General features: G+C 50.1%; 7 protein-coding genes and 1 non-coding gene across 8 annotated transcripts; 3 read left to right on the top strand and 5 right to left on the bottom strand.

Moving 5' to 3' along the window:
• Positions 1–387: 387 nt before the first annotated feature.
• Positions 388–3,092, top strand: BO87DRAFT_378562 (phosphoketolase family protein). The gene has a single exon (XM_025623819.1). It carries the CDS (start codon positions 417–419, stop codon positions 2,862–2,864), a length of 2,448 nt encoding a protein of 815 aa, XP_025477368.1. The 5' UTR covers positions 388–416; the 3' UTR covers positions 2,865–3,092.
• A 246-nt stretch (positions 3,093–3,338) lies between these two features.
• BO87DRAFT_t189 lies at positions 3,339–3,451 on the top strand. The gene has a single exon. It is a non-coding gene; the product is annotated as a tRNA-Leu (tRNA).
• Positions 3,452–3,951: 500 nt separating this feature from the next.
• On the bottom strand, positions 3,952–4,469 carry BO87DRAFT_441276 (uncharacterized protein; the record flags this gene model as incomplete). Its single annotated transcript, XM_025627994.1, has 1 exon — positions 3,952–4,469. The coding sequence occupies one exon, from the start codon at positions 4,467–4,469 to the stop codon at positions 3,978–3,980; it is 492 nt and encodes a 163-aa protein (XP_025477367.1). The 3' UTR covers positions 3,952–3,977.
• A 2,275-nt stretch (positions 4,470–6,744) lies between these two features.
• Positions 6,745–7,932, bottom strand: BO87DRAFT_363700 (uncharacterized protein). The gene has a single exon (XM_025621706.1). The coding sequence runs from the start codon at positions 7,748–7,750 to the stop codon at positions 6,806–6,808; it is 945 nt and encodes a 314-aa protein (XP_025477366.1). The 5' UTR covers positions 7,751–7,932; the 3' UTR covers positions 6,745–6,805.
• Positions 7,933–8,625: 693 nt separating this feature from the next.
• Positions 8,626–10,247, bottom strand: BO87DRAFT_115517 (exopolygalacturonase A; the record flags this gene model as incomplete). Its single annotated transcript, XM_025617911.1, has 4 exons — positions 9,224–10,247; positions 9,123–9,175; positions 8,956–9,078; positions 8,626–8,908 (listed from the first exon to the last, which is right to left on the bottom strand). Exons 1-4 carry the CDS (start codon positions 10,079–10,081, stop codon positions 8,626–8,628), a joined length of 1,317 nt encoding a protein of 438 aa, XP_025477365.1. The 5' UTR covers positions 10,082–10,247.
• Positions 10,248–11,492: 1,245 nt separating this feature from the next.
• BO87DRAFT_339403 (protoglobin family protein) lies at positions 11,493–12,894 on the bottom strand. The gene is made up of 3 exons (XM_025620619.1): positions 12,619–12,894; positions 12,229–12,499; positions 11,493–12,176 (listed from the first exon to the last, which is right to left on the bottom strand). Exons 1-3 carry the CDS (start codon positions 12,734–12,736, stop codon positions 11,624–11,626), a joined length of 942 nt encoding a protein of 313 aa, XP_025477364.1. The 5' UTR covers positions 12,737–12,894; the 3' UTR covers positions 11,493–11,623.
• A 1,631-nt stretch (positions 12,895–14,525) lies between these two features.
• On the top strand, positions 14,526–15,197 carry BO87DRAFT_378558 (uncharacterized protein). Its single transcript, XM_025623818.1, has 3 exons — positions 14,526–14,799; positions 14,872–14,987; positions 15,067–15,197. The coding sequence occupies exons 1-3, from the start codon at positions 14,685–14,687 to the stop codon at positions 15,172–15,174; spliced, it is 339 nt and encodes a 112-aa protein (XP_025477363.1). The 5' UTR covers positions 14,526–14,684; the 3' UTR covers positions 15,175–15,197.
• A 393-nt stretch (positions 15,198–15,590) lies between these two features.
• On the bottom strand, positions 15,591–17,320 carry BO87DRAFT_408502 (sugar porter family MFS transporter; the record flags this gene model as incomplete). Its single annotated transcript, XM_025626160.1, has 4 exons — positions 15,591–15,844; positions 15,906–16,687; positions 16,770–17,157; positions 17,224–17,320. The coding sequence occupies 4 exons, from the start codon at positions 17,318–17,320 to the stop codon at positions 15,591–15,593; spliced, it is 1,521 nt and encodes a 506-aa protein (XP_025477362.1).
• Positions 17,321–17,411: the final 91 nt, after the last annotated feature.

The following is a 17,411-nucleotide window of genomic DNA, read 5'->3' as shown; positions in this document are numbered from 1 at the left end:
CCAACCTATACTTCAGCACCTACTACCGCCAAACTCCGGGATAAGAAGCTGAACATCAGCCCATAAGAAAAAGTGTCGGCCCACACAAACGGCCCGGGGAGAGATGTCAGCCCCGGAACAGGACTAGCGTACCACAACTCCGGTAGAGGCCATCCGAACCAATTAACATACATCATCTCTTCCAGTGACGCAGCAGGCGCGGAGGGTGACGGAAGCCAGCGTCATGGACTGGCTACTACATGGCCTTTACCAGGATGCTATCCGGGAATTACGAGCATAGAGACCATTGGGATGTCAGCCCACATCAACAATGGCCAGTTCCAGCCATCCACATATCCGCCTTAAATAGGAGCTTACCGGCATCACAGATCTCATCTCAACTAAGGGTACTTTACCAAGCGTAAAACTAATACAACATGCCATCGGATTCAAACGATCAGAGCATCTCCGCTTATGGAGCTGCTCGCTCCACGGTCAAGGGCCAGAACCTTGACCCTGAGGAAGTCCGGAAGATGGACGCCTACTTTCGCGCCAGCATGTACCTATGCTTGGGTATGCTCTACCTGCGCGACAATGTGCTCCTCAAACAGCCATTGAAGGTGGAGCATCTCAAGGCACGCCTACTCGGTCACTGGGGCTCAGACGCAGGACAATCGTTCACCTGGATTCACATGAACCGGCTGATCAAGAAGTATGATCTGGACGTTCTCTTCATCTCAGGCCCGGGTCACGGTGCCCCTGGCATTCTCTCACAATCATATCTGGAGGGAGTGTACTCCGAAGTCTACCCGGACAAGTCAGAAGACGAGCGAGGAATGCAAAGGTTCTTCAAGCAATTCTCTTTCCCCGGGGGTATCGGCAGCCACGCTACCCCAGAAACCCCCGGTAGTCTTCACGAAGGTGGCGAGCTGGGGTATTCCATTTCGCATGCCTTTGGCACCGTATTCGATCATCCCAATCTCATCACCCTGACCATGGTGGGCGATGGTGAGGCCGAGACTGGGCCACTCGCTACAAGCTGGCACAGCACCAAGTACCTCAATCCCTGCACCGACGGAGCCGTTTTGCCCGTGCTCCATCTCAACGGGTACAAGATCAACAATCCGACACTCCTCGCACGTATCTCCCATGATGAGCTTTCTGCTCTCATGAAGGGTTACGGCTGGACCCCCTACTTTGTGGAAGGTAGCGATCGCGAAACCATGCATCAAGCTATGGCAGCTACGCTCGAGCACTGTGTTCTTGAAATCAGAAAATTTCAGAAGAAAGCCCGCGAGTCCAAGGAGCCCTTCCGCCCACACTGGCCCATGATCATTCTGCGCAGCCCAAAGGGTTGGTCCGCCCCGCGCGAAGTTGATGGCAAATTTCTCGAGGGCTTCTGGCGTGCCCACCAAATCCCCATCACCGACGTCCTCACCAATCCTTCGCATCTCCAGCTTCTCGAATCGTGGATGAAGAGCTACAAACCCGAAGAGCTCTTCACTCGAGAAGGTCGTCTGATCTCTGAACTCAAGGCCCTCGCTCCAACCGGTAATTATCGCATGAGCGCCAATCCGGTGGGTAACGGTGGGCTCCTACGGCGACCGTTGGACCTCCCCGACTTCCGCAAGTACGCACTCACATCCATCGATCCGGGAGCTACCATCCGCGGCAGCATGGTCAACATGTCACACTACCTCCGTGATGTGGTCGCCTTCAACCAGACCAACTTCCGTGTCTTCGGGCCGGACGAAACCGAATCAAATAAACTCTCCGAGATCTACAAAGCCGGAAAGAAGGTCTGGCTGGCTGAATACTTCCCCGAAGATTCCAACGGTGGAAACCTCTCCATGTCCGGTCGAGTAATGGAAATGCTCAGTGAACACACCTGTGAAGGTTGGCTAGAAGGATACGTCCTCTCAGGCCGTCATGGGCTCCTTAACAGCTACGAGCCCTTCATCCACATCATCGACTCAATGGTAAACCAACACTGCAAGTGGATCGAAAAATGTCTCGAAGTTGAATGGCGCGCCAAAGTCGCCTCGCTGAACATCCTCCTCACCGCGACCGTCTGGCGCCAAGACCACAACGGCTTCACCCACCAAGACCCAGGCTTCCTCGACGTCGTGGCCAACAAGTCTCCCGAAGTCGTACGCATCTATCTCCCGCCAGACGGGAACTCCCTCCTCTCCGTAATGGACCACTGCTTCCGCAGCGCGAACTACGTCAACGTCATTGTCGCCGACAAACAAGACCACATCCAATTCATGGACATGGACGCCGCAATCGCACACTGCACCAAGGGCGTCGGGATCTGGGACTGGGCCAGTAACGACCAAGGTGCGGAACCAGACGTCGTGATGGCCGCATGCGGCGACGTTCCCACCCACGAGGCACTAGCCGCCACGGCGCTGCTGCGCGAGCACCTCCCCCAGCTGAAAGTGCGCTTCGTCAACGTGGTCGATCTGTTCAAACTCATGTCCAAGATCCATCACCCGCACGGAATGTCCGATCGGGAATGGAAGGCTATTTTCACAGCCGATAGGCCGATCGTGTTTAACTTCCATTCGTACCCGTGGCTTATCCATCGGTTGACGTACAAGAGACCCGGACAGGAGAACATCCATGTCAGGGGATACAAGGAGAAGGGGAATATTGATACGCCGTTTGAGCTGGCGGTGAGGAATCAGACAGATCGGTATAGTTTGGCTGTCGATGCGATCGATCATGCCCGTGGACTGGGCAATACGGCGTCCGGGGTGAGGGAGAAATTCCTGAATATGCAGTTGCTGGCCAAGCAAAAAGCATACGATGGTGGCATTGATCCGGATTATATTCGGAACTGGACCTGGCAGTATCCGCGGAAGAAGGGCGAGGGCGTCTGAACTGTTCGTGTGGGAGATTGGAGGGAGAATGGGCAGCTGTCAATAATCATAACCAAGTATTAATAGGTTCGTCGTAAGATCATATGATGGACTGTAAATTTAAACAACTAGTGCTCGGTTAAGTTCACGGGTAAGGAAGCTGCCCCTTTTAGTGTTAATAGTTGAATGTTTATGACGGATGATATTGAGAAACCTAGTAGTAGCGAGAAATATATGTCAGTGGTTGACCGTCGTAGTTAGTATCAGCCAAACCCCCACAACCCACCTATCGCAGCCATCGAAATTGCAAAGTTCCTTAACCTAACCGAAGTTCCATAGTGGTGTTACCTCCGTAGCTCCTTTAAAATGTTACAAGCTCATGCAAAGCGAAATATACATTCACTTTTACCTACGGAAGATGGAGGCCGACTCAGTTCGCAAAGCAAGCTTATGGCGTTGATACTGCTAAGATGCTGAGCAACCTGTAACAAAACGGGCAAGATGGCCGAGCGGTCTAAGGCGCTAGGGTCAGGTGTATCTGATCTTCCATGTTCTTCGGAGCATTCCTAGTCTCGAAAGGGGCGTGGGTTCGAATCCCACTCTTGTCATGACTTTTTGCTTCTTCAATTTTTGCTCCTGTGTAGGGCATATATTAATGCAAAGATATCGTCTAGAATTCTGCCGGTGGGCGTTGAATCATTGTTGAGTTTTAGAGTTCTCTTGTATGTATGTTTGGCTTTACAGTTCGTTGTGAGCAGGCTTATACCGAAGAGGGATGTGGGTAATCTGTGGAGTATAAACTATAATGTATTATATTAGAGCAACGATTATTATATTATTATACTATCTCAGTTGCCTCTGCATTCGCACGACAGTATGGGAAAAACGGATGACTCCGGCAAAAACCCATACCAAGGCATCTTGTGCGATGAAGTCATTTAATTAACACTTTCCTTCACATCATCAATGATTAAACATGGCACAGATAACAGGCGTTCCACCATACTCGTAGCTGACGCATAACACGATACCTGCAATATCACAGGAGCAATAATTAGGTAGGCAGTGTGTACTGCAGAGTTCAATTTGAAACCAAAGCAACACGAACCAGGTAATAGTAATCAAGTCCCATCATCACTCCTTGAAATAAAGAATCATGTTGTCCACAACGGCATCAGCGCCGTGTATGTTATCTCTGCCTGTAGCTCCGGCCCATTCGCCATTCGCACCAAGATCAGGACCTGTCAGTTCAGTTTCGTGACCCTCATGTCCACCAACATTGAAACCATCGGAATTTTTATTGGTTTTGAATCCGAGTCCGTTGACGAAGCCTTCTCCGTCTCCAGCATTGACCCACATATAATTTATTGTCTCATCATCCGCAAAATCATATGAATATGGTCCGTAAAGTGGGACGGCGTTATTCCTTCCGCCGATTCTACCGGTCGAATAACCGTCTTGGAATTCTAGATTGAACGCTCCAATAACTTCGTATTGGTTTTGATCCCCGTAATTTGCGGTCCATAAATCAACATGCTTGACTTTCTCTTCACCATCTCTGGCGTCGTAGGAACTGCCGCCCATCCCACCATAGGGTCCGTCTGCATGTAATCCTAAGGTAGCCATGGTGTTTGATGTCGATGCTGAGCACCACAAGGAAATTCGGAGGTCAATTGGTTTGTAATAAGATATTATCACATAGAGACTTGGAAAATTTTAGATTTGGAAAGACAAAGAAAGGGCAGTCCACAGGAGAATTTACCCCATATATATATAGGTCTCGGTGGGGTTGACTTTGAGCAGGCCCTACTATAGAAGTTGGAGGCAATGTAAGAAGCGTAGGTATCATCTTGCGTCAAGACTCTCCAACAATAACTTTGTCTTGTGGTAGGCCTAATGCCAATCTGCTTAAGAATACCCTCAGCCCAACTCTGATGGAGCTCGATTCGTCATGAATTGAATAGGGAACGCATCTAGAACCTGTATTACGCGTTTAGATCGCAAGAGAGCGAAAGTGTTAACACATCATCACTCCTCAGATGACGTTCTTCATTGTGTAGACATGAGCCAGATAATGAAGCGGGGGCCTGCATTAGGCTGTCAATGACCTTGTGGTTATACACAGACATGGCTCTTTCTCTCCGAGCATCCGGGGAAGGAAGTCATACCTCCTCGATGCAGAGCCATTAAAGCCATGATTTCCTAGTGTAGATGTTACACAAAGATGTCATTTGGCTGGACTTGGGGTGGTTCAAGCAATGTCAGAATTGTCCGCGGGATATGTGTTGAAGATATAGCATGCTTGCGGAAGCACTTCCGCAATCGTTCATTTCCATATGCACCAGAGACCTGGGAACAGTTTGCGCCGTGAGCCATCCTAGACTGAACAGGCGACACGAGTTGGAGACCGAAATTTAACTCAGATGTTAGTAAGCCATCATCTCCTGTAAGGCTTACGCCATGCATCAAGCTCTGGGTCTGCGTTTTCATTCTCAGGAGCCTTGATTCATTTGTGTTTCATTCCAAAGCTATTTTATCTGGAGTCATTGGAGACTCGGAGACAAAGAAATGTGGCTTGTAGCAAAGCCCAACGTAGGCCGTCATAGTCCAGATGAACTGAGCAAAAGATGTTTGTGAGGCCTATTATTGGGTCATTTATGCATTTACCCCACGGGCCGCATCCGGCCAACGTGCTAGCTACCAGGAGTTGTCAACCCTGCCATTTAGTTCCATATGCACTATTGTGCAAATGGCGTACTTTGTTAGAGCGTTGTAAGGCTAGAATAGGAGCTGATTGTTTGGGAAAGTCATAGCACCAAATATATCGAAATTTCATGCAGTAGGTCAACTTGGGCATAAATCTGCTAGTATAGGTGGCATTTTAGACACCTGTCTATGAAAGCCTTGAATGAGCCCGAGATACAATGGACCCACCCATCGTAATTGTGGGGTATCTGCAAAACTTAGAATAAGTCTAACAATGACCTCCAATACTTATGCCACCTACCCCAATAATCCCCGTCCGGGCATACCTGTACAGCAGGCTGTGGTGTTTCACCGTAACATTTGAAATTGGACCTGGCTACAAATGGCTTAAGAGGCACAATTAGAGAATCTCGAGCAAATAGTAAAGAACAAGATGCGAGGTGGGAAGGTATGCTGTCATCCGTATTTGCAAGCCGTAGTACTAGATTTGAAACCTTGACTAAATGCTGTGCATGAATTACTGTCTTAAGAAAGATGACTACCATGTGAGCGATGTTGCAGTAGTGGAAAACCGTGACGAAGCAAGGACAGCCCCCAATATGCTGGGAGGCTGCAACCTTTACTCCTAAACCTTGTCAGGCACCAAGGCTGCATCAATGACTAATGGCTTGGGGAAGTAGTGCCCTGTTTGGGAAATGTTGAGACACCCACATCTGCTATCCAGATAGACAAGGGTGCAAATGCTTGAGCTTTCCTATGACTACTACACCAAAGCGTTCAAAAGAGGCCATCATTCAAAGATATTCGAGGTAGGGTTTCTTCTTTTTTATTCTATTAAGTTATCTATGGTGAGTATCTAGTTCAAAATAATGGGCATCTGGAGGGGGTGGCCTCATTTCGTCCAAATATGTTTGTGCCGTATATGCGTTCCAACACGCCGCTGACCCTTCGCAAGCCTAGAAGGAGGCATCTCGCGTACCATTGTGGTGAACCGTTCACCTCAACATTATAAGAAGTTGGGTCCCGTATAAGTCCGTGATTGGGGTTGGACCGCCGCGTCAAGCGACTGTGTATAAATTGAAGCAATTCTCGGGCATTGCCAGTGCTGCGATGGTTGATGCTGTGAGTCCATCCTTCATAAACCATCTCATGTGACTAGTTCCAGTCAACAAATCGGCTTGTGGACTTCCGAGGGGTGTTTTCGAACTGGTCCCAGCGAGTCAGCTACTTGATCAACACATCGAGCTGGGACCTTCCTAACAATAACCGACGCTGTCATGAGTCTGTCCAGACCATCGCCTGACCAACGGTCCCGAGTTTACCTGTCGGACGACTGTGACACCTCCATTATTACTGCCCGAATCGTCAAACCCAGATACCGTGATATTGAATCCGCGAGAGCTTGGTGATAATGGATCCGGATCGGAACTGGCTCCTTGAGCAATCTGAACCAGCCGGCCCAGGATAGCATATTCCAACTTCAGCTTGACGCTATATGCGACGGGTTTAAACATAACCTGCAGCGCATAATATCCGGCGTACTCGATGGCGACGACTGCCACGTCCAGAATGAGGATGAGTACATTGATCACAAGCAATTGAGTGAGGATAATGAACCGTGGCCTCTCGGGACGAAGGCGCAGCATCTTGATGGTTTCCCACACATATATACCGGATAAGATAAACTCTTGGACGCAAAAGATGACAAGCTGAATCCGCTCCATGATGTCGTAACCCCTGGCGAAGTGGGGAGTACCTGATAGTGATCCATACAACAGGACTGTTGTTGGGATTTGGAGGACGATGCAGTCGATGATAATCATGTACAACAGGCCCTGCAGCAACTTCTGCGAATGTACGAGGAGGTGCAATCGCGACCAAAGGACGAGGGAGTGACCAGTAACTATGCTAATCCAGGTAGGGATAATCAAAGACACAGGCACATAAGGAGAAATGGACGAGAAGATAAAGAGCAGGTATCCCACGCAGTGGGGGATGAGGCTCGCCGAGGTGACGAGTAAACTCCAGAAATAACACCCATGATATTTGTTGAAAGTCGTGAAACAAAGCACCACAAGCTCTATCGAATTGTAGAAGGTGATGGCCGCAAAGGCGGAGATGACATATTTTTGGATCGGGTCTTTAGAGGTGAGCGATGAGAAATCGCCGCCATCTGCGTCGATACCGACGTCCTGCGACATCCTAGTCCCGATGTCGGTCGCATCGGCCAAAGAATCTCATACCGAACGTGGTGCTGGTGTCAAAAGCGACCATATAAGGCCTTCAAAGGAATGAAAGGAGAAGAGTTGCCGACGGAAGTTCTAAAACTGGCCGAGTGGCTGCGACTGTGCCGAGACCCCCATTCCTGCCAGACTATTCTGTGCAGTACCGAGGCGAAAGCGTCATTCAGAGAAGACAGGAGAGAAGAGTTGGACAGGCTTGAAGGGTTTATTCTGAGAGAGGTGCCTCCGAGGGCTGCGAGTGGAAGCTTGGTTCATTGCGGAAACCTTAATGGCCGCCTCTGACGTGCACGACCCTTCTAGGCTTGTCAGTCAGTCTCGCACGGATTCCTGTTCGGAAATGACCACGAAGTCAATTAAAAGGCTCGCCCGCGGCTCTACGATGCTGTGGATCCAATAGCAGCAGTCTGGACGCTCCGATCGTCCTATAACCCAGTCTTGGCCCATTATCCCATGGTGCTTTATGGAACCGTCGACCAAGTTAGACGCCTCGGCAGATGGAAGTCTTAATAATATAAACCTAGATTGGCTTCTGAAAGCTCTTATTGGGTACAAGAACATCCGACTACTAAAACCAAACCTTATCGGATCAAAGGATGTTGAATACTACCATTATACACCGCCGGGTCACCCCTGCGCCACAATTATCCAATGGGGCTCGATGCGAGGAAAGTCCCATTCCCAAATGATGACAGGGCAAGATCTGTAGCTTGCTGGTTAGATGTCGACAGGGGAAAAACTACCCCACAGATCTTACGGACGGCAAGCGAACAAGTAGTTATGTGAGACATGAATCTGACTTCTATGATTGGACATGATATGTCACATTCTTCAGCCTATGAATCGCATCGGAGTCCCTCCACCTCTGCATTCTCGCACAGTACATCTTTGCCAGTATAGTTCGCGGGAAGCTTAATGTTGATGTCCCGAAAGGTGAGGTCCGTACACGGTGCCTTTTCGGAACAAAGCAAAGACACGGCGAAGCTAATGTTCTTCCCAGGATAATCCGTCACCGTTGCAAGTCCATTTCCGCTAATGTTCTTGAAATGTAGATCATTGAACTCATACGTCGACGTGTCACAGTACTGCGTGATGTTTTCGCTGAAGAGGTAGCTCAGACTGCCAGGGTTAGCCGAGTATGCTAAATGCAGTGGCATCACTCTTACCAGGTGTCAATATACACAGGTAATTGGACGTCCTTGAGTCGAAGGTTCTCGACTGTCACGTTGCGCACGTATCCATGGCCGCCTCCACCACCATTTGGAGGAACGCCATAGTTGACCCCAATCCTGACTGATCAGTTACCTATCGCATTGGGGGACGTGGTACCTACCAGCTTTTGAAGTAGACCCCGGAATTCATCGCCCGTTGAAAGGACGGTTGTACCTATACTTGTCAATGCGAATCTCATCATTATCGCCGGGCTTCGCTCACTTGAACATTCCGAACCGTCACGTTCTCCACGATATCCGTCCGGTCGGGGTATTGTCCCAGCGAACCAAAAGCAATACCCGGCCCGCCGTAAACCGTGACATTCTCCACATGGATGTTCGTAGAATTTCCCTTGAAAGCCACTGCATCATCTCCGCCTTGGTATATCCAGTTGGTGATGGTGATATGGTCGGACCGGTACGTATCGATCCCGTCCGTATTCTGCACCCACTCGCCCTCTGGGTTCACCGAGAAGTCATGGTTTGTGGCATTAACGTAAAAATTATCAAGGCTGATATGCGAAGAGGAATCGACAAGAACGGCCCAGAACTGGGGCTGTCGGATCGCCAGGTTACGAAGAGTTGCTCGCGATGATTGGAACACATGCACTGGCATCGGTCGTCCAAAGACATTGCTACCTCCCTTGGCCCAAGTGTACCACAGCTGCCCATTCCCATCAACTCCACCTTGATGAGGACCTCCATCCACAACATAGTCATGGCCTGTGATACGCCAGGCACTTGACTGGTTCTGAAAGTCCACCCGATAGGAGTTGTTTACCCAGTAATCAATGTTATCGCTGAAGAGAAGCGTACCACCGATCTCAAGTCGGGAATCGGTCAGGTGAGTCGTCATCCGCTGGTTAATACGGTAGGTATACGGCGCAGGGAGGATAATTATCCCTCCAGAGGTCTGACCGCATTGGTCAACTGCCGATAGGATGTTGGGGACGTCATCCTGCCCGTTTCCTAAGGGGATTACGGTGCAGGTAGTGCCATTCTTCTGGAGAGAAGGTATGGCCGAAGCAGCCAGACTCAAGCCTGCAAAAATGGCAAGACCACTAGTTGACAAATTCACCATTTTGGTCCTTAACCTCGCTTGTCTTGACAGCCGTCAGCGGTGCAGCACAGATTTTGCTGGCAGTCCCAATGACGGGTTTTTATTACCGCGCCGTTTGCGGATTGAGCCTAATTTCCGTGGTTATTGGGAGGGGATGTCAGGAGGATCGGCGCCCATGCGGAGGCACCATACGACGTGGTTTGTTCAGGCTGAAGAGTCAAGTAACCCTCGAAGACAACAAGCAGGATATGAGATCGGATTTGCTCCGGCATTGATTGACAGCGATCGAGGAGCCACGCAGACGGAAGTCGCGGGCATTGTATCGAGTATATCACCAATTGCACAGCTGCTCATCTACAAACCTGCAGCTATTTCATCAGCGATACATTCTTCGGACAGATGGCTTTGAGGTTTCTGGGGCGAGTCATTAGTCGACCTTTCTCGTTCAAGCATCAGGCAGGTAAAGAGGAGGCACTCCGGCAGATGTATGCCAAGGGATGGAAAGTGCAGAACTTCCTTGACTAGGTTCTTACAGGTTGGATGACATGCAGGAATGCGGATCATTTACGTTTTGAGAACCCTGCACGGTGTAATTCATACCGAGGATGAGTTTTGACACTTTCTCGTCTCTAGCACATCCATTAGAACAGGTACTCCGGTCGGTGTATCGTCAGTCATGATTTCTCAGCACTCACATCATACAGGCATTGATTCGCATATTCAAAGCTCCCACAGCAAGCGCTAGGCACTCAGTACGGTCGGATTTCTCGCTAAATACTCTCACTAAACATTATCGCGTAAAGTGCTGCGAGACATTGGCTAGTCACAGCCAGTTGCGTCCATTCGGCGGTGCAGAGCTCAGCATGCCAGGCCTATCCTCAAACATCTGGCTGAGCAGATGATGGCCCTCCAGCTACAACAGCGACCCGAGGATCATTTGGGGATCACCCAAGAGTGCTTCCCGAACCGGGCCGGCAACCTATCCCAGTGACGAGAACACAGTGTTTGCAATTATACCGCGGTCGCCTCGGCATCAAGTCCCTCGGGCGTATTGTGTGAGTCTAAGTGTATCAAAATCAGTTTCGGCGGCCGCGGCCGGAGCAGCTCTTAGCTTGGGGCTACTGTACTTACCTTGCAGACACTATCCATTCCTTCGGCTTAAATCCGGTGCAAAGCCACAACATCGGACTTCATTCTCACAGCTGCATCGACAATAGCACAGAGAGGGTCCACTTCTAATGGGTCGAGTCAGCAATTAGTGTTTACTCATACCTGCTGCCATCATCATTCACCGGGCCCCGCCCCCAATCCTAGTCTCAACGCCCTGATGCTCACGTCATCCCTATCCATAGTCTAGTAGGCACGGCATTCAAAACGCCCAATGCGGAGAATTGCACGATTGTATGCATTGAAAATCATTTATTCCGCTCTTGATTAACTGTCCGCAAGCCAGATCCTTGTGGGTATAACAAACAGAATGAAACACACGCCCAGTCTATCTCGTCCGATCAACAGATATTATCGTTACACGTATCATATTAGCAAAGAAATGTCGCCCTGGGGCTAGCGTCGAGTGCCTCCAGATCCGACGGATCCGGGATTCCACGCACTAGACCAGACCTTGGTCTCGACGCCTTGCTTGGGGCCGTTAGAAAACGGACACGCCGACCGTTGCGCATATTGCGTGGGGGCTGAAATTGTTGGTGGGGATGGAGTGGTCTCGAGAGAGGACGTTTCCGAAAAGAGACTGGCAAATTCGGAAGAGGATGTCGAGCTGGCAGTCGAAGTCTTGACGCAAGACGATCCGTCGGCCCGCAAGTATGTCGAGCTGGGCTTAGGTGTGACTTGGGGAGCGGCTTCTTGTTGCTTGTGCGAAGACTCAATCTCTTCTTCGAACTCTTCGCCGTCATGAAGACGCCATCGCGCAAAGAGATCGTTCTGAATCCATATCACCTTGCCTAGAGCTCTGACTAGCGCTATCCGGAACGGCAGCGTGAGCTTTTCGTATGTCAGAACTGCCTCCATGACGATGTCTTGAATGAAGCCAAGGCAGGCGCCGATATGTATGTACTCGACATTTAACGAGTGCAGCCGTTCCTTCCCATAGTGCATGCGTCTGACATAGCCGGTTAGTATCATGTGCCCATACAAGGGGGAGGTTTGCATACCCGACTTGGTTCAAGTATCTCCAGAATTCAGGCTTGGTTGGATCGGAACATAATTTCGTCATATACCAGCGAAGAAATTGACGGCGACGCTGAACTGCCGGGCTATTGAGGGTAGGATAGTCGTCTGGTTCTTCTTCTATCGCAGTGTTCCGAGTGCGGAAGACACGCGCCGTGATGTCAAACTCTAGAAGTTTCACATACACCTTATCCACCACGGTAGGAGCTAGGGCCTTGACATATTTCGCGCCCCGGACGAGAGTTGCGACATCATCTGTATTTACCCCAAGTTAGTTGATGCGGCGTTGCCGCGGAGAATCAACTCCGCGGAACAGAATTAAATGAACACAAACAGCCTTGTGGGGAAGACCGGGGACGCTGGGGGGCACCAACCGGCATTAAAATCGAGGAATCTCTGCAAATAATCGATCCGCGCCTCTAGATCGGTGTACAGGGCTTTGCGATCGACGTGCCTTGGGTGGTTTTCTGCATGGTAGCCGGGTTCAGACATGGTGCAAGCTGGGGTGAAGACACTGGAGCTGAAGGTAGAGAAGAAAACCGGCAGAGGTGGGCAGGGGAGTCATTGAAATGTTCTTCCAAAGAAATTGGCCCCCCGACACACGGTCGAACAAGTATATACCCTGCCATGCCAGATAAAAAAAAAAAAAACCTGACATGTTGCAGATTGCGACCCCCCAGGCCATGAATTGGGAAATAACGACAGCGAATCAGTGGGGCGGCTGAAGTGATCAGTAGGAATTTTCGGCTCCGCTTCGTCTGTCATCGATTGCTCAATAGTAATCGCCCCTTCTCCCTGCGGTCTCCTCAATACTGATCGACCACTCCACCCCGGTCCTTGCTATCCCCACGAGCCGAGACTTGGGGGGTCGACATCAACCTGAGACCTGCTCGGTCTCCATCCATAGCAGCTGTCAGACCTATGAGTGACTTGCCGGCGGCCGATCAACACAATGAAGGTTTAGCTAGCTACCTTCTAGCCGATGCTTGTAATCGTGCTGATCAGCCCTCAACGATGGCCGCCGAATCTCATCTCACGTCACAATGCTACAAGCTCGATGCATTCCCGCAGCTGATGCCTAAAGTGGCCCTAGTGTGTCAAAAATTTTCGGGTATTCGATTGGTTCGTGGTCGGCAATTGATGGGGAGATTACGCTTCGCCCGTCCACAATGGAGAATTGTGGAGCGCCGTCCCGCCAGTTTGCCGTCAACCAAAAAAATGGACGGGCAGGGCATTGCAGATTCCAATGACAAGTCGTCGAGGCGAGAGCCTTAAGCGATGGTTGCATGATCCTTAGACACCTGGGCAGGACACAAGACACTCATCATTTTTGGTCTGGACTTTCATTAGGGAGGCTGGGAACCACGGGAAGACATCAACTAGCGGAATAACGAAGAAGCGTGCTTGGTCTTTTCCGGTCGACACACCGACTTTCTGTGCGGATGGTGCCCGTTGATGGTGGTTGGTGGTCCTTTCCAGAAAAAAAAAAAAAAGATAGGGGGACCACTAACAGCCTCATCTATCTAGACCATGCTAGGTAATCCCCGGCAACCAGATCGATTTGTTGAATTATGCCATCGTCATCTGTTATCGAGCATTGCCCAAGCAGGCATGTAGTACCCCAAACTCTACCCCACCGGATTGCAGGAAGCATATCAAGGTCACCGATCAGTCACCTGCATCCTCATCCTTCATTTATCCCAGACAGGGGATTATCTCTAAATGGCCTTGAGCTCCGAAGGAACTACTAATAGTGACAAGTTTGGACTCGAGCAAAGCCCGTGAACCCCTTTTAAGGTCCTCACTAGTATTTAAGACAGGCCCGCAGTCCGATACGAGTCAACGATAGTGGTGTCGCCTCCCTTTTTTTTCGTTGTCTCCGCCACCTTATTCTTCCGCCATTAACGCCAATGAGACTCATCACGAACCTCAAAAGGGAGAACGATGGGGAGCGGACCTGCATAGATTGAACAGGGTTTTTGGTAAATAAGCTTTAATCAGTTGATAGATGAATCTTAATCTAATTTATTAAGCCTGACTCAATATCTTGCCATTAGAAAATACCAGAAAGGAAGAAAGAGGTGATGTATACACCGGACACGATAGATAGCGAAAGCTCAACAAACAAAACGATCGACACATTATTCAGCCGAAGCGAGATGTCAAGTTCCAAAGGATAGGCACGGGACTGAAACGTGACCTGTCACACGCCTGAAACTCAAAACCAGCAAGTGTCAAAAGTGGCTCTGACATCACGACCCAAACTCTCTTGCTGTCTGTCACAATTAATCCCATCCCATCCCCACGCTATTTCTTCCCGTCCTTTCCATCCATCAATCTACTACTTCTAAGTCTAGACGCCATCCTACGCATCCATCACGAATCCATCTACTACAACTCACTAACCGATCGACAATCAATTAAATCAAATCTACCAACAATGATCCTCAGACGAGCTTCCACTCTCAGTCGTCCTCTCGTCCTTCGTCCGGCCTATTCCGCCCGCGTGTGCTACTACCATCCGCCTGATGTACATAGCACCAAGGGAGAGGAGTGTACGTTTGCCACCTACATCAACCTCTATCCTCTCACCATCAAAGAAGAAAAGGAAGAACTAACTGCCTTAGTCTTCATCCCCCCTTCCTACCCAGACAACTTGGAGGATACTCCCAGTCTCGTCAAAAAGCCAGAAAAGGACATGGGCCACTGGGAGGAGATCCATGCTACCTCTAGTGAGGCCTCGGTGCGTTCATCTCCCCCTACCCTTCGTCGTTAAGGTAAGGTAAGTGGGTTATGAGAATTAGCTAAGGCACAACCAACAGGTCAAAGCCGACCGTGGCGATATCAATATCCAGCAGCAGCGGACGACTACTCGGGATCTAGATAAGGATCTAGGGGAGGAAGAGCCGCCGAAGCTGGATGAGATGTGATATCAGGGAGTTGGTCATAATGTCTGATAGGGTTATGGATGGGTATTGGTATGGTTATGATTTATGACTACGTACTGAGAATGTTGTGTTCGAGCTGTTCTGTTATTCATTTCGGTAAGGTGAAACAGACTGTCTGTTATTTAAAATTGGTGAGTGGGTTTTTTTCTTACTGTCTTTTTCTATTTATGGGTGTATTACTGTGTCGACCGCTCGTGCCGATCTTTATGTCGTTCGTTTTCTATTTCTATCTATCTATCTATCTATCTATTCGGCGATAGTTAGCCGATTGTATGACTATCACCATGACTATGATATCGAGAAATAATGACATGACATGATTCATTCGTTGTTCATTGTAGACAAGTAGTCCGACATTACAATACCCAGATCTAGAAACCCAAAAACAGGTAATACTTCTATGCATGCTCTACTTGCTGCACCGTGCCCTCGACCTTCTGGTCGACGCGCGCTTCCAGCGCATGCTGCCCCGGTGTAACAGTACGTCCACCCTTCGAGGTAAACACACCTCCGGTGATTCCACCCTTGTGGAAAAGCAAGGGGATATCCTCGAGCTCGAGACCCTTGGTCTCCGGGTAGAAGAAGTACACCATGGGGATGAAGACGGCGTTCAACACCGCAAAGATGACAAAGGTGCGCCAGCCGATGTTGTCTACACACGTTGTATGTCAGTATGACTTTCCTGATGGTCCTTCAAGAGCCGCAAAACCTACCAAATGCAATCGGAGTGATTTTCACCACGGCAAACACGGCCATCCAGTTCCATCCGGACGCAATGGCCTGCATTCGCGTCCGTACTCGCGTTGTGTTCAGCTCGGCTGGGTAGAACCACGGGACCGGTAGCCAGCCGACGCCGTAGAAGATCTGGAAGATGAAGATGAAGACGGTGGCTCCGTAGGCACAGTCCTCGCGGTCCAGTGAGAGCAGAATCGATACCATAACGAAGCACAGACACAAGCCTGCTGAGCATACCATTAACAGGGTACGTCGGCCGTACCGGTCCATCAGAAACACCGGGATTGCCGAGCCGACCAGGTAGGTGCACTGCATAGCGCCGCCGAGGATAAGCGACAAATTCCGACTCATATTCATGGTTTCTTGGAACATGACAGGACCATAATAATTTATCATATTGCTTCCCGTGAATTGTTGCCCTAATTCAATGGTGATGGTGATAAAAAGACGTCGGAGGTTCTGTACCTCGCCCCAGGTGAACAGCTCCTTGAAGCGGAACGGACCGTCCTTTTGTTCCTCCTCCAGGACGAACTGGATGTCCATGATGGTCTTGGTGACGTTTGCATCGTCGATAGTGGTATCTTCGATGGCAGCCACCACAGCGCGGGCTTCCTCGTGTCGGTCGTGTTGGACCAGCCAACGAGGACTTTCGGGGAGACCGACCACCTGCAAAATGAGGCATACGGCGAAGACGGCCTGGAAAGCGAGGGGGAGGCGCCATTCGTAGGAGGAATCAGTAAAGCTGGTGCCGTAGTCCATCCTACACAAATTGACTCTCTGTCAGATTTGGGCTTTGTAAAGGAGGTGGGGGCGTGTAGGGGGGCGGCATAGGACAGTCTCACCAGTAGGCGATCACCACGCCCAGGATAGTGACAGTGCCCTGCAGGGTGAGCAGGGTACCACGGTATGCTGCTGGAGAACATTCACTCTGATAGACTGGGGCGGTGGAAGAGTTCATTCCGTTACCCAGCCCAGTAACGATTCGGCCGACCAGCAGCTGTGCTATTGTGTAGGAGGAAGCGAGGATGACGGTTCCGATGATCATGATGAACCCGCCCATCATCAGCATGGTCCGTCGACCCATTCTCTCGCCGATGAAGTAGCAGATGATGGACCCGACCACGCAGCCGATATCGTACAGACCGGTGATATTCCCCTGCATCGCCGCGTCGGGGTTGTTGAAGTCGCGGGCGAAGCGATTATCCGCGCCCACGATGCCGGACATGACACCTACAAACCCCATATCGTTAGCCCCCATCAATCCCTATCCAGAAAGCCATGAAGAAACCAACAAACCTTGGTCAAACCCCAGCAAGAGAAAGGCCTGGCAAGAGGCCATAGTGATGGCAATGATCAGGGCCCTGCCCCGAAAGTCATGTTTCCAAAGACGCATCTTGACCGTCGTCGATGATGACTCTAGTACATACCCGGATGGATAGAACTGGACAGGAAGGGAATGAAAGAAAGGACAGGACAAGCTCAAT

Source organism: Aspergillus neoniger, assembly GCF_003184625.1.
Source record: "Aspergillus neoniger CBS 115656 unplaced genomic scaffold BO87scaffold_26, whole genome shotgun sequence".
Taxonomy (NCBI): Eukaryota; Fungi; Ascomycota; class Eurotiomycetes; order Eurotiales; family Aspergillaceae; genus Aspergillus; species Aspergillus neoniger.
This window is presented reverse-complemented; position numbering and strand designations above follow the sequence as displayed.